General features: G+C 39.2%; 1 protein-coding gene across 1 annotated transcript in view; it reads right to left on the bottom strand.

Annotated features, from left to right (window-relative positions):
- WDR44 (WD repeat domain 44) overlaps window positions 1-14,515 on the bottom strand; it is a 35,173-nt gene that overhangs the window by 13,715 nt on the left and 6,943 nt on the right. Inside the window, exons 2-7 of the mRNA XM_014954936.1 lie at window positions 8,611-8,644; window positions 5,087-5,161; window positions 3,953-4,583; window positions 2,236-2,366; window positions 2,046-2,138; window positions 993-1,129 (exon numbers count right to left, since the gene is read on the bottom strand). Coding sequence (XP_014810422.1) covers window positions 993-1,129; window positions 2,046-2,138; window positions 2,236-2,366; window positions 3,953-4,583; window positions 5,087-5,161; window positions 8,611-8,644 — 1,101 coding nt within the window. The remainder of the gene's footprint in view (window positions 1-992; window positions 1,130-2,045; window positions 2,139-2,235; window positions 2,367-3,952; window positions 4,584-5,086; window positions 5,162-8,610; window positions 8,645-14,515) is intronic.

The raw sequence follows: 14,515 nt of genomic DNA on the forward strand, positions 1-14,515 counted from the left end.
AGTGATTGTTTAATACAAAACCATAACGAATCTAAGTCGAATGAAATGTTAGTAAAGTAGGATCTGTGTTTTACATTCCGTCTTTATTCCTTCATGTAACACATTGGAAAAACATGGACATGTTAATCAATTAATAAAATAGACCTTTCAATTCTTAGGCATCTTCATACTAAAACTGTATAGACTCTCCAAATGCCAAAGATACATCACTCCCTTCCACAAATTTCAAACTTCAGCTTATTGAGGAGCTTTGAAAGTTAAGAGCAGACAAAATACATTACATTACTATAAACTAGTAACATGCCACCTTGTTCCCATACCTTGCTTTCCATAAATCAAGTGAATTAACAGTGATTAAATTCTGAAACAGAAATTTGTACACAGAGAATGAAGATCTACAAAAGTGAGTTTTTTCAATGCTAATTCAGCAATACCAAAAACCTAAAAATTGTCTGATGTATACTTCTCATAGATCTAGGCTTTTGAAAAAAAAACAAACATCTAGACTGGCACGATTTCCTGATCATTAAGAAACAGTATCTCTCCATCAAAGTTTACAAACAGACTCAGTTTGAACATTAGAAGCCCTGTTGAGAACAGGAAAACCTCAAAGTAGTCAGCTATAGCACTGACCACGGGTCTTCAGAGCACCAAAGTCTACTAAATGCAACACTGAAAAAGCTATAGGGGGTGGCAGCGTGAACAACATAGAGTACTTGAACATAATCTGTGTTTAATTCATCTAGAGATACCAACATTTAGCACATCAAGCGCTAACTGCAGTTCAGCTGGGTTTTCAGACATACTTGCCTGGTAATATCATCAACTTTTACTTAGCTTAAAAGCATTCAATAAACAGCCCAGTTAATAGAGAACTGGAAATTTGTGGAGATGGATTGAGACTCTTTACTTGCATAAGAGCAGTCCTCACGTATGCAAAAAGTACAAGAGAAACAGTATCAGAAAGAGCCAAAAGCTATCATCACTCATACCTGACATATTCTTTAGTTCTCCTCATGATATGCAAAGTTAGGGGATTAATGCCTGTCGGCAACTTTTCTTCTGCCAAACTCAGGGGTATTTCTTCACCTGTGTCAAGATTTTTTATCATTACACTTGCTAGAATTTCCTGTGGAAAAAATAACATGTGAAATCAGGATGACTTGATTAAACTCCAAAACCTAGAGCAAAATTTAAATCATTTGATCTTACCCATTATTCATCTTAATGGAAAATTTTGTAACTATGTATTTACTTTAAAAAGTTTAAGCTAAAGTTGCCTGTAGCGCGTCAATACAAACATGATCAACCACTATACACAGATGAACAATCACGTCATCACAAGCTTCGGTTTCCCAAATCAGAAATGCAGCTATACAGACATCAGCCCCTGCCTGACACCTTCCATGCTAATATCAAAGATGCTATGTAATTAAGACACTGAAGTCTTCCCCTTTTAGATATTTTAACAGCTTTAGTTTAGATATAGCCAAAGAGAAAAAGCATTCAGACCTAAGCAGTACTACACAAAGGAAAAGGTTTTTTTGGAGCAGATCATAGACACATACATCTGTTGAGCAACAGTAAAAAAAGCTATACACAGACACAAATAAAAATTGGCAGCAGTCCAATAATAATCCCCATTAATTCTGATGATGTTAACTGAAGAAACTATTTTTTAATATGAGGAAAAAATCATTCTCTTACTGCTGACTCCTTCCCCTTTCAGATGCATGGTAAAGCACTAAGTTTGCTGATGTCCCTCACAGTGAAATCTTGCAACGTGTTTGCACGCCACAAACACCACCTCACAGCATGTCAGATCTGTTACAGCTCACACTTTCCACCACTAACACCACACACGATTCGGGGACCACAAAGTGCGTAGGTGGACAAAGCCAGCACGTCGTCACTCCTATTTGCATCTCTGGTCACAGTATATGGTGGTTCGGAGCACACAGTGACATGTGACAACTCCAATTCATTCGACAGACTGGAAAAGCCAGCACAAGAAGGTACTAAGTACAAACCACATGAATTAATACCTCATCTGTGAGCTCTCTTCCAGAATTAGACCTGGGTCTTTGTGGTCCGAGTACTTCATTTGTTGTTTGGCCATCGGCTGCTTTCCCATTTTCCTGAAATTTTGGAGACACAGAATACCTTATCTCTACTGTAACACTAAAGTAATAGAAAAGCAATACAGTTTTTGAGTTTATAACCATTTCCCAGTACCTGTGCAGTGACTATTTTATCTCCACTAGTTGCACTTGCCAAATCCAAAGAAGGCTGGGAATCTTTGGGCATGCCCTCTGTCACTGTACTTGGAGTCAGAAGACCACCAGCTGTGAAGTTCTCTCGAGAAACTGAAATGAGATTCATGTAAGAAAGAAGAACTGTTATGGTTTGAGAAAACTCATAACTATTTGTTGTCCTTTAGACAATTATTCTATCACCCCATCACCCCTTCCTGCCCGGAAAGGGGAATCGGGGAACACAAAGAAACACAAGGGCTGAAATATAAATAGATTTAATAGATTAAGACTAAATAATTACTAAAGAACCACTATTAATCCCAATAGTGATACGAGATATACAAGAATTATACTCAGCCAATTACATCAGTAGGAAGCCCTGCACTCCCAGCAGGGACAGTCCATGTGGGACACTGCGAGCGCTGCGGCTTTGTGAGGAAGAGAAGGGCTCAGGGCTCTGGCACCAGGCTTTGTGAGGAAGAGAAGGCCTCAGGGCTCTGGCACCAAGGTAAGGAGTGGTCTGGACCCGCCGCCATCAAGGGAGAGAGAGCTACGCAGCAAACTTTTCTAATTTATATTGAATGTGACGTTTGTGGTACGAAATAATCCCGTTGGCCAGCCTGGGCCTTGCTCCTCCTAGTCCCTGCACCTGGCGAGGCTCGAAAACACCGAGACCTTGAATCCCACAGAGCCCAGCTGGCTTTAAAGTAAATATTTTCATTAATTCAGACACTGGAGTCTTCTAAAAGTGCAGTTTTCCCCAGCATTAGAAGAAAAGTTAGTCCTAGGTTGAGCGATGCAGGACAAGAACGTAACACTAACAATCTGTAGCCTGTCTATGGAAAGGCTCCTAACATCACAGTTACACTCCTGAATGTGCTTTCTGACAAGTTTGATTTTTTTTAAAACAGCAACCGCCACCAAATCTGCCTTATCAATTACATATTTCATACGTAGTTGGAGGCAAGGATGCAATTTCACACCTAGTCCTCTTAAGTTTCATTAATAATTATATTTTTTTTGGCATCTCCCTAGTAGCCCAGGGCTACTCATGCTCCTGAGACCTCAGCCTGAGCTTGACCTGTGTTTCTCTGCAAATACAGACTGCATGCATTTGATGTGAAGTGTGTAACTTCTTTTAGTATCTGTATTGATTAGGCAGCTTCTCCTTGCTACAGAAGTGCCTATTTTGGTAGGAAGTGTCAATTTACAATAAAGTCTTTGAATTAGGAACACTTGTAATGTATTTCTCCACTGTAAGAAGCTAAGGTTCATGAAAAATTTGTTTTGTCCTCATTTACACATCCACTTACCTAAAATCACAAGATTGAATGATCTCTATGGTCCCTTCCAACTCTAAAAATTCAGTGAAATTCAGTGAAAACACAAAAATAGTAACCATGTAGATCACAGAATCACAGAATCTTCTAGGTTGGAAGGGACCTTAAAGATCATCTTGTCCAACCATCAACCTAACTGACAAAAATAGACACTCACACAACAAACAAGGAGCATCATCACTAAACCATACCTCCCAGCACTACATCAACCCGTCTTTTGAACACCTCCAGGGATGGTGCCTCAACCACCTCCCTGGGCAGCCCATTCCAATGCCTGAGAACCCTTTCAGTGAAAAAATTTTTCCTAATATCCAGCCTGAACCAGATAACTAAAGCCACCTAAAAGGGAATACTTGCCTTCCAAAACAGGTTTTTGCACTTCAAAATCCAGTTCACTCTTCTTCTTCCGGGGTGGTGGAGCTGGCCGTGCAGGTGGTGGTGGTCTTGGAGGAGGAACATTAGTTGGAGGTGGTGGCCGTGCTGGGACAGGCTTCTTTGTGCTGGCAACTATATCAGGTTCTACAGTAAGCTGCCGTGGTGGTTTTGCTGGAGGCATTTCTTCTGCTGTAGGAAGGTCTTTGGTAGATAAATCTGAAGCCACTTGTTCTACAGCGTTTGCCTCTTTCTTGTCTGTTAGGTCCTCATTTTTTGATGTTTCTTCTTGTGCTTCAGTTTCATGTGTTTTATGGTCAGTTGCATTTGTGACTTTTGTTAGCTTATGAGTTTCCTGTTGCTCAGAAGTAAACAAAAGCTTCCCTGACTCCAATTCAGTGTCCTTACACACGCTCTGATATGCTGGTTCTCCAACATCATCTTCTGATGGTATTTTAGCAGCTATTACTTCTGGAATACTACTAATGATGTCTGCTCCAGAAATCCAAGCATTTGCATCTGAAGTTGGAACAGTCAGTTCTTTTCCTCTACTGGCTAAAGAATCATCATCCAGTTGTTGTGCCTTCTGGCTTTCTTCTATAATACTGTCAATTATCTAAAAAGCAAAACCAAAGCCATTTTACACTTAAACAGCAGGTGGTTCTAGATTACGCTCACCCATCAGTCTGTACAACACCCACAAAACTCTTCCAATGAAGAGCTGCTTTGTATGCAAAATATATTTTGTTTAAAAATTCTGGAGACCTAGATGCAGAAATAGATATAACTGAAAAATAAAACAAAGTGAGTAATTTCCATTCCTCTTTAATATACTTTGAGAGAAAGTTAGGAAACAGAAGCTGTTTATTCTTCAGAGTTCTCATGCACTGCTAAATATGATCCTGTAAATTAAACAAAAAGTTCAGCACTGGTGAATCTTAAATATGTTTTCAGAATGCTTAGTTCCATTTTTACCCTTTAGTTGGACACACTAACATTAACAACAAATTCTAACTATGATTCTAACTTAACGAAACTATGCTAGTTTCAGGATGAAGACTGATGATTATTTAATATTTCTAGTGTGATGCTAGAAGCACAAAATAATATTTAACTAACCTCTTTTGAATCATCTTGTTTTATTTCTTGTACAAAGGATTCATTTCCAGCTTTGGGTAGCTTGCTGTCTGTATCCTATGGAAAAATAACAGTAGAATCAATAAGATGATGGTAGTAAGTCCTGATGATCTAACAGATGATCTAACAGAAATATAACTACAACAAATTAAATAGCATTAAGGACAAGAATTCTGCTACATTTTCACACATTACTGCCATCAGATAGATGTTTAAACAGTGATGCACAATGCACATGAAGAATATTTCACACCACCATAGACAGGTAGAAAGCCTGCACACTATTAAACAAAAAAGACAGTTATCTTTAACAGGTTTCAACCTCAACTGAAATAAAATGGAAGGTACCATGAAGTTTTGAGAAACATACACATTTAACAACCTGCAGCAAGAAAAAGTCTTTTTTTCAATCAGCTTGTGGCAAAGGATCCAAGAACTGAAAGTTTTGAGAAACATACACATTTAACAATCTGCAGCAAGAAAAATTCATATTTTTTTTTTTAATCAGCTTGTGGCAAAGGATCCAAGAACTGAATTATTGCAACATATAATAGAAACTTTTTTTGAAATTTCCAGGTTAAGTCAGGAAGATCTATCAAGCACTCACAAATACTTCTTTGAGATTCTGACACAGAACCTTACACTCTACAATTAATTTCTAGTCCACATTGTCATTTTTGCCACCAGTCATCCTCATGCAGATCCTGCCAAAATCTAAATGAACCGCAGCAGAACAAGCAAAACAACTGGATTTAAGGAAAAAGCAAGAACATTTTTGGGTTAAAAATCATCATTTGGATGAAAGACTCCAAGAATATTCAAAGCTGAGTATGCTATTTACTCTCTAGATACACATAACAAAGACTACCAGGTTATTATACTACTCATGTGAAGTCAGCTTGCAGTTTAAGAACTATAGTTTTGAGCTGTGCAAACAGCATCAACACTTTGGCATATCCTACCAAACAAGGAATTAAGAAAAGCAATTCACTAAAGGTGCCCTTGTGTGTCACAACAGCGTAGTAAACCCTTGTCATAGTTTTAAGTCTTATTTAATTTACAAAAAATAATTTAAAAAAAGGTCATAATTAAGATAGGCAGCCCTAGGAATTTTAGAATTAGATTACACTTTGGGTGCTGTTGTGGTTTAGGCTGGGCCTAACCATAGGCACGTAAGCATGGGTGTTCTATACAAAGTCTTAAAACAGAACTGAAAATATTCTAGTTGTGAGCAAACGTATTTATCAATTCCTGAAAAACCTTAGGGTCTGAAAAAACCAGTAGTTTATAGCACAGAAGAATACTGCTTTAAACTCAGTTAATACGGTCTAGTAGGAACTGCATCATATGCCTTTTGTTCTGCATAGAAAAAAACAGTAGTTTATAGCATTGAAGGATACTGCTTTAACCTCAGTTAATATGGTCTAGTAGGAAATGCATCATATGCCTTTTGTTCTGCATGAATTACTGATCACATTGCCTATAAGCATATATATTAGCAGAATTTATTAGAATCCTTGATGTTGGAAGGGACCTGTGGAGGTCCTGTAGTCCTCAAAGCAGAGCCAACTAGAAGAAGTTGCTCAGAACACAGTATATCTGCAGATAAATGCCTGTATCTGTCTCACGAAAGAAAAAAACTCCTCACAAGTGGGTCAAAGAATTAAGTTACTGAGCTTAAAACACTAAAAAAACCACCCCCAAACCCCCACATTTCAACTGATTCTGAGTTGAGACACAGACCTGCTGTCCTGCTCCTCCGTCCCATCTACAGGTAGACAACTCCCTTCTGCTGTAGTTGGCCATCCTCAACTGTCTCCCCACAACGTTAAAGCCCCCAAAGGCCGTCTGTTACCATTATAAACTGTTGTGGTTTGAGTTTTCATTCTGCTTATACAGTTTTGGATACGCACAAGATACCTGATGTCCATACTAAACAGGTATTTAAAAAGACCTCCCCATGTTTTTTTGGACCTTGACAAGATTTAGAGTGACAGCCTGGTACAGATACCTAAGAAATTTCTTCTTAGACTTTTTTTTAGACACTTAGCTAGTCAAATAGAATCTTTATAGCATATTAACATACTACAATATGCTTGGGAAAAACACCACAGAACTTTTGTAGACATTAATCTTCGAGAGTTCTGACCTCAAGAAATGGCATACTTTGCAGACAGCTGCAATTATAGAAACATTCTTCCTCCATTCCCTCCTCCTCCTCCCACAAAGTTTTTCTAATCCAAACGTAAGTTCTACTCTGCTTTATGACTAAAATCTATCTTCAAAGGTATTATGACCTAATTACTTAAGCGTAATCAGTGTCTACAAAAGCGCACTGTATTAATTTCTAATTTTATTGACATTAAAGTCACACACCCGTTAAACTTTGGACTTAGAAAATATTTCTTACCCATTCCAAGACAAACTATACCATTAGTCACACATTCACTCAACTGATAGGGTACTAAGCAGAGAAGCAAGTACTTTTTCCATCTTCAAAAACTTAGCTTTGAGCAAGTGACTTTGGGAGACACTTAAAAAAACCAACCAACTATCAGCAACATACAGAACTTCATAGCTTTGAGCAAGTGACTTAAGGAGACACTTAAAAAAACCCAACCAACTATCAGCAACATACAGAACTTCAAAATTCAGTCAACGACACATTAAAGTTCATCGATTGCACTGAGTTTAGCCAGAGTGACAGAGCAACATTTCTTGGAAGACTTAAACATGTAATACTTAATCATTAAAGGAACTGTAAACACAAAAGAGGGGTAAGTCTCTGTTCCACAAGAGATATGGTATCGCTGTGAAAGGACTGATTCAGAGGGGAGTGCTTCTGACAAATCAGAAACACCGTTTTCACTACGATTGCCCAACAAATTTGCAGACAAAATGCCAAGTCTTCTTTGATGGATGGGAGAGCGTTGCACAGCATCACCTTTGGCCTTCTGAGCCCAGGAAAGGCACCTCGTTTGTACCCGGTTCCATCCCCCCGGGTACTGTCACCAAGCACAGATGCAGCACCAATTACCTGTGTGGGAAGTGGCAACGCTGTCTCATTAAGCTAAATATAGTGTTTTATCTTCACGTAACCTAGAGGGAAGGCTTTTGAAGTACAAACGCTAAGTTTTCTTCTTATTTTTGAAGACGGAAGAGCGCGTATTTCGTGTAAAATGAAACCAAAAACTAAGTGCTGCAGAGACTTGCTTACTACTCACAAATCACTCGAAAGAGGGTAACTAGTAATTAAGTAGAGCTCAATTAAATAGCACACACGCATTTCAGAATAAAATTAGCTTCAAGACACGTTAACATACCCTAAATAGAAGCGAAGTTGAAATTCCAAGAGACATAAGCACAACAATTGCTACCTACAAGGAAAGCCTGTAATTTCCTGTTTGTCTAGATGTTAGGACTACTGTAATGTATCTACTTTAGGTAGAAATGCTTGACGTTACATTCATCAACAAGCATTTCGTTGATTTTAAGAAGAAACTCACCTTTATTACGTGGAATCCGACTTTCGTTGGTGATCTGTGAGAAAGAGAAGACAGACTTAGGCAGAGCTCCAAGAAAAAAAATCCTCTTGTCAGTGAGCTTCATGTTGAACAGTCTGTAAGAGCCTTCCTGTCCAGTGAATGTATATCTGATACTTTAAACCAGCAACAAAGTGATGAACACTTCTCATACCGCTCCTTTACACAAAAGGCTCCAAAGGCATAAGTCTGCCCAGATCCACAGCTTCGACAACCCCTCCAAGTTTCTCAGCAGAATCTTCCAGAAATCATATTATTATCACCTTTTTCTAACAAACCGATGCTATTCCAAGTCCAGATTAAAAAACATTTCACATTACAGAGAATTTAAAGTTAGCACATACAAGGAGGACAGGGTGGACACGTCAAAGAAACCCAAACTCTCAGAAAGCAGAAGTACAAATGCTCTAGTAGTTTGCATATCAAGTACCAGAACCCTGATCTGGAGCCGTGCTGCTCGTCAGCCTCTCCAGCCTACAGAAGGACTTCTTTCTAATCCTGACACTCGGTATAAATATAAATATTTGCTTTAAAACAAGAGGGAAGTAGTTTTGCATCACTTTCCAAAATCTGTACCCTGAAACAGTGAATTTGCATTAATATCCACTCACACATCACCTCTCGTTTCACTAATTACATGAGGGAACAAGGCGTCTTAGGGGAATGGTATCAAATAATTACTTCTCTTCAGGTCATCACTCAATCCAATCAGCAAACGGTCAACTCTTACTACATCCTGAATGTACATTTTCCACAGGATGATATTTAAATACCGAGTCACACAACATCCCAACTGGCTACTGAGGGCACTGACACTCTTTGCTTTGAGTATTGATCAGATTTGAGTATCTTCTTGTACCACATAACATATATAGAATTCTGAGTCTAATTTGTCCCAACACAGACATATATAGAATTCTGAGTCTAATTTGTCCCTCCAGAATGCTGGTTTCAAGGGACAATAACCTCTGAAAAAGAAAACTATTTCCATTTTATTTTTAAGAATTTCAGTTCTTCTCTTTACTGTCTGAAAGCATTTAATCACAAAAGAAAAGATTGCATTTATATGGCAGAGTTAAGTAAACAAGAAAGTACAGCAGACTGCTATATAAAGACCGTATCGTTTGTAACTAATTTAACACCTTAAACCTAGTCATTTTTAAAAATTTCTGTCCTTCTCTTTACTGTCTGAAAACATTTCATCACAAAAGACCACATTTATACGGCAGAGTTAAGTAAACAAGAAAGCACAGCAGACTGCTATATAAAGACTGTATAATTTGTAACTAATTTAACACCTTAAACCTAGATGCTTCTATCCAGACACTGACATTGAAGATGCATAATATCCTTAACATTGTTTTGAGGCATAATCCTCCTAGAAGGTGCTAACCCCAGTGTGCAAAAAAAGAGCAAAATCAGTATTTTGACCTGAAAAAAGCCAACACAGCTTTTGTCTTCCAAAATATACTGCTGGGAAAGGTCACAGTCCTTGTTTGAATTTCTGGTTATTGGAACATTTTCAGTTCCACTATCAATTCTTGGATTGCCTTAGAAATGGTGGCAGAAATGTGTGTCGGTTTAAAAATCCACAAGTTGACTTCAACAGTGAAATCTATTTATAATTACAACATTAATGCCAAGGCTTCAGCAAGGTGTAGGGTCCTGTCGTACAAGGCACTGCTAAGACTTTACAACCTAAATAAAACACAAATCCCTTAACTGCAAATAGATTCTTTCATTTTCTCATCCCACCAATTAGCACGTCACTTCTGGTAAAGACAAATCCTTCCTCCAACGGTAACGCGAAATATGAAGTTCAAGACATTGCTACCCTTTCAGACTTCTTTAGCTAACTAGCTTTTTGGAAAATCCACCCTCAATCTAAACCAGATGTTTATAATATAGCCAAATAAGTTTATTGGCTTGCCTGAGACTGAGTTATGTGTTTCTAAGCACCATCGCTCCCTTAGTCACCATCAGTTGCTGCTTATGTGCATTTATGAAGACAAAGCCCATCACAGAGCAAGTTTGGTAACTGAAGGCTCCTGTAGGTCAACATTACTCTGGAATGGTCTTGCCTTCCCAATCACCTCAAATTACCAGCCTTCTCCACTCCCCACTTTTACTGCAACCATAAAACTAGTGGCCTTCATGTATCTGAAACGCTTGCATTTCTTAAAAAAGTATATTTAGTAGAAAAAAGTATCTGAAAAAGTTTGCATGAAGAAAAATCCGATGATCAAATATTGATTTTTGGTTTGGAAGGTCTGTAGCTTTACAGGGTTATCAGGCAAAACATCAAGGCTGAGATATGCCACATAAAAAGCAAGGCAAAAACTTATTTTTTTGCCTAGTATGATTGTTTAGTAAATAGTGGGATTTAAAAACTGAAAACAATGTATCTTATAGACTGCATTTCACATAAAGCACTTCTAATGTGTTTTCTTATATGACACCACTCTAACACCAGTTTAACAAAGGAGGGTTTCAAGATTATCTACAAAGATTAAATAAAATTCAAAGAAAAATCCCATTTCACCTGCACAAACACAACCAGATGCCTCAATAATCTGAAAGCCAAATAAACTATTGAAGTTTTGGTTGGGTTTTTTTTTTTTTGGTATTTATTCAGCTGTCAAATTCATCCTAACACTGACCAGACTAGGGCACAACTTCACATTATCTGGCTTCCTACACAGAAGGCCATTAGATTCTTTAGCAAAAGTATCATATCAAAGCAACTTCAAAAAGACAGGGCTACTGAATTCAATTAATATAAATTCAAGAATTTATATTAAGGTACCATAGGATATTTCTCACATTTTGTTTGGTTTCTGATAACAATTTTTAGGATACGAGGAACAAATTTGCCCCTTACTGCTGGGCATATGACATTCAAACTATGAGGTTTGGTAGTTCTTGATTTCAGAGTGGGTGGGTGGCTTTTCCTATCCATAAGAATATAAGAGGGTCTGTCACATGGCTGCATGCAAACAAGCGTGCCTTACTTCATATTTTCCTTCTCTCAAAACTGACATCCTCCTCCAAGGGACAGTTCATACCTCTAAAATTCAGGGTCTGTTTCTAAACCTCTTCTGTGGTTACAGTCTTTTGAAAGCAGAGTGACAGTGGTTAAATAATTAAATAAGAGCATCTTCTGCCAAACCACCTCTCTCTCTCTCTCTCTCTCCACTCCTTGGCTACACAACAAGTAGATGACACTGACACAAAGGCACCTAGGTGTTTTTTCTAGGTCTAGAAAAGCATTTAGAAACAGACATTGTTTGGGACGTAGTTACCTAACTATACACACATCCTGTCAAAAGTAGAATTACAGGTAAAAAGCAAGATCTACAGCAGAAGTGAAGTGTACAGGCCTGACCAGAGCGGGGACAGCAGCCTCCAAACATCTGGCTTAAATGCACTTCACCTTAGGAAAGTCATCAATCCAGGAGCACTTTCTCAGTCTATTAACATCCAAAAGAAACATTTTGTAACAAGTTCTGTAATTTTTGCAAATTAATTCTTCAAGAGCACCAGTTATATATATACTTGAGGATGCAGATACGGTGCTTTCCTGGAGAGAGGGGCTTAAGCATCAGTACCTACTGACTTACAGTGGGAATTGGGAGCTTACATTTAACTTGCAAATTCCACTCTTCCACATAACATGAGATAATTAATGAAACAAATAAATAGCAAACAAGTCAGCACGTTTACATAAACAGGTGCTGCCACTTTCAGAATGTCTAGATCAGCAGTTATTAAACCTCCCCACATAGAACTCAGTGCAGGGGGGTGGAAGCTACAAATCCTCTATTTTTAATGAGGGCAAATATATCTACACCACTTTGCTGAAAACTGGCTATAGCACATGCTGCCAAAAAGGATTCCCAAGTGTTTTTGCTGATCACCAGAATACTGAATGCACAAGGAAATGCCTCAAGCTGCAGAGGGCAACTTGCACTTGTTTTCAGTTGCCCTTCCTCCCACAAGAAGGTTTTGATTTTTTTTTTGGGGGGTCCCAACTCAACACCATTACACGTGCACAGGTCTGAAAACTACAATCGACAAGCCTGCTTCCAAGAAGCTTTCAACATAAATGTGAAATTAGCTGTTAAGAAGTCTCAAAGCTTATTTAGAGAAAATACTCTCCATAGTGTTTGCACAGATTCAATAGCAGACTGAATTCCAGATTCAGTATCTGTATTGAAACTAAGCCCTCCAAGATCACCTTCTTACTTAACTCAAGCTGACAATTCTATCAACTTGTGTCAAGGATGCATCCTTATGGGTTACGGAAGAACAATAGGAAAATTAAAAGCATCTTTCATTTTAATTTCTAGTGAGTGACTTCATATTATCAAGTTCTGCTTAGACACAGGTGGGGGAAACCTGCAAGGTCAGGACACATTGCATTAACTGTATCAAAAAAAAAAAAAAAGAAAGCAGGATGTGCTGTTGGGCCGGATCTAATGCTCACTTCTACCAAAAGGTCTGCTTCCCCCTTCCTGCCTGTGCCACACAAATCCCACACATTCACCCTCTCCCATCCCCGTGACTGGTTCCAGCTGTTTTAACTTATTGAGTAGTTTTTGCCGTTTCTAGCTTTCAGATTTTTACAATTACTTTGGTTAAAGCAACTCACAGAAGAGTTTGATGATCACTAGTGGCCGAACAAGGTAAGCAGCTGGAGCAAAACCTCATTTTGGCACAAAAGCTGTTAATCTGGTTTACCACATATCTCATGGAACTGTATGCCAAGATGTGCTTCTCACCAGGCTATATAAAAAGCAACACTCAGAAAAGCTTTGATACAGGATGTGTGGGTGAAAACAGGCCTTGTCTTTCCTTTGTTCGAGGCCTCCACTGACCACTGACACACAAGGCTAAAACAAGCCCTTAGTGAATTATTAAAGCTTCAAATGGACGGATCCCACAATCCATATCTTACTGCTCTTTGAATAAACTACACGACACCTCATCCTGCAAGGTCACACAATGGAGAGGTTTGGTCCAGGCCACTTGAAAACCAGAACTGATACAAGCCATAACCTGTTTAGCAAACCATCGTAGAATGGTTAGAGCTTGAAAGGACCTTAAAGATCATCTCATTCCAACCCCCTGCCCTGGGCAGGGACACCTCCCACCACACCAGGTTGCTCCAAGCCCCATCCAGCCTGGCCTTGAACCCCTCCAGGGATGGGGCAGCCACAGCTTCTCTGGGCGACCTGGGCCAGGCTCTCACCACCCTCACAGCAAAGAATTTCTTTCTGGTATCTCATCTCAATCTCCCCTCTTCCAATTTCAAACCGTTCCCCCTTGTCCTGTCACTGCACTCCCTGACAAAGAGTCCCTCCCCAGCTCTCCTGGAGCTCCCTTCAGATATTGGAGATGCTTAGAATTTAAAAAGAGGAAGCCTTAACATCAACAATATGCTAGTTTTGAGGTAACAGCACTAGCAACCCACATTATAAAACGCTGTTAAAACCTCGCTGCACAGAAGCACACACCAGCTAAATTCAAGAAGCATCAGAGCAACACCATTAAAAACAAACCAGAGAGTGCACTAGGAATCGTTTTAAATGCAACAACATCCAGCCTGTTGCTGAAGAAGCTCGCCCTCCTCCTCCTCAGGAAAATCTGTTACTTTTATCGTTATTTCAGGGATTAGCTCTTGTCGGCCCCGATTTCACCCCTCAAAGGTCTATTCTAAACGCCACGCATTGCCTGCCCAAGGCCGATGTGATCTCATCGCGATGCTGGCTCCTGCCATCCCCACAGGCCTCAGGGAAAAATACTCCCGTTTCTTCGCATCCTCCCGGTTTTCGGGCTTGCCCCCACCTCAGCCCCCCCCTACCCCCCC

Source organism: Calidris pugnax, unplaced genomic scaffold (assembly GCF_001431845.1).
Source record: "Calidris pugnax isolate Ruff unplaced genomic scaffold, ASM143184v1 scaffold38, whole genome shotgun sequence".
In the NCBI taxonomy this organism is placed as follows: domain Eukaryota; kingdom Metazoa; phylum Chordata; class Aves; order Charadriiformes; family Scolopacidae; genus Calidris; species Calidris pugnax.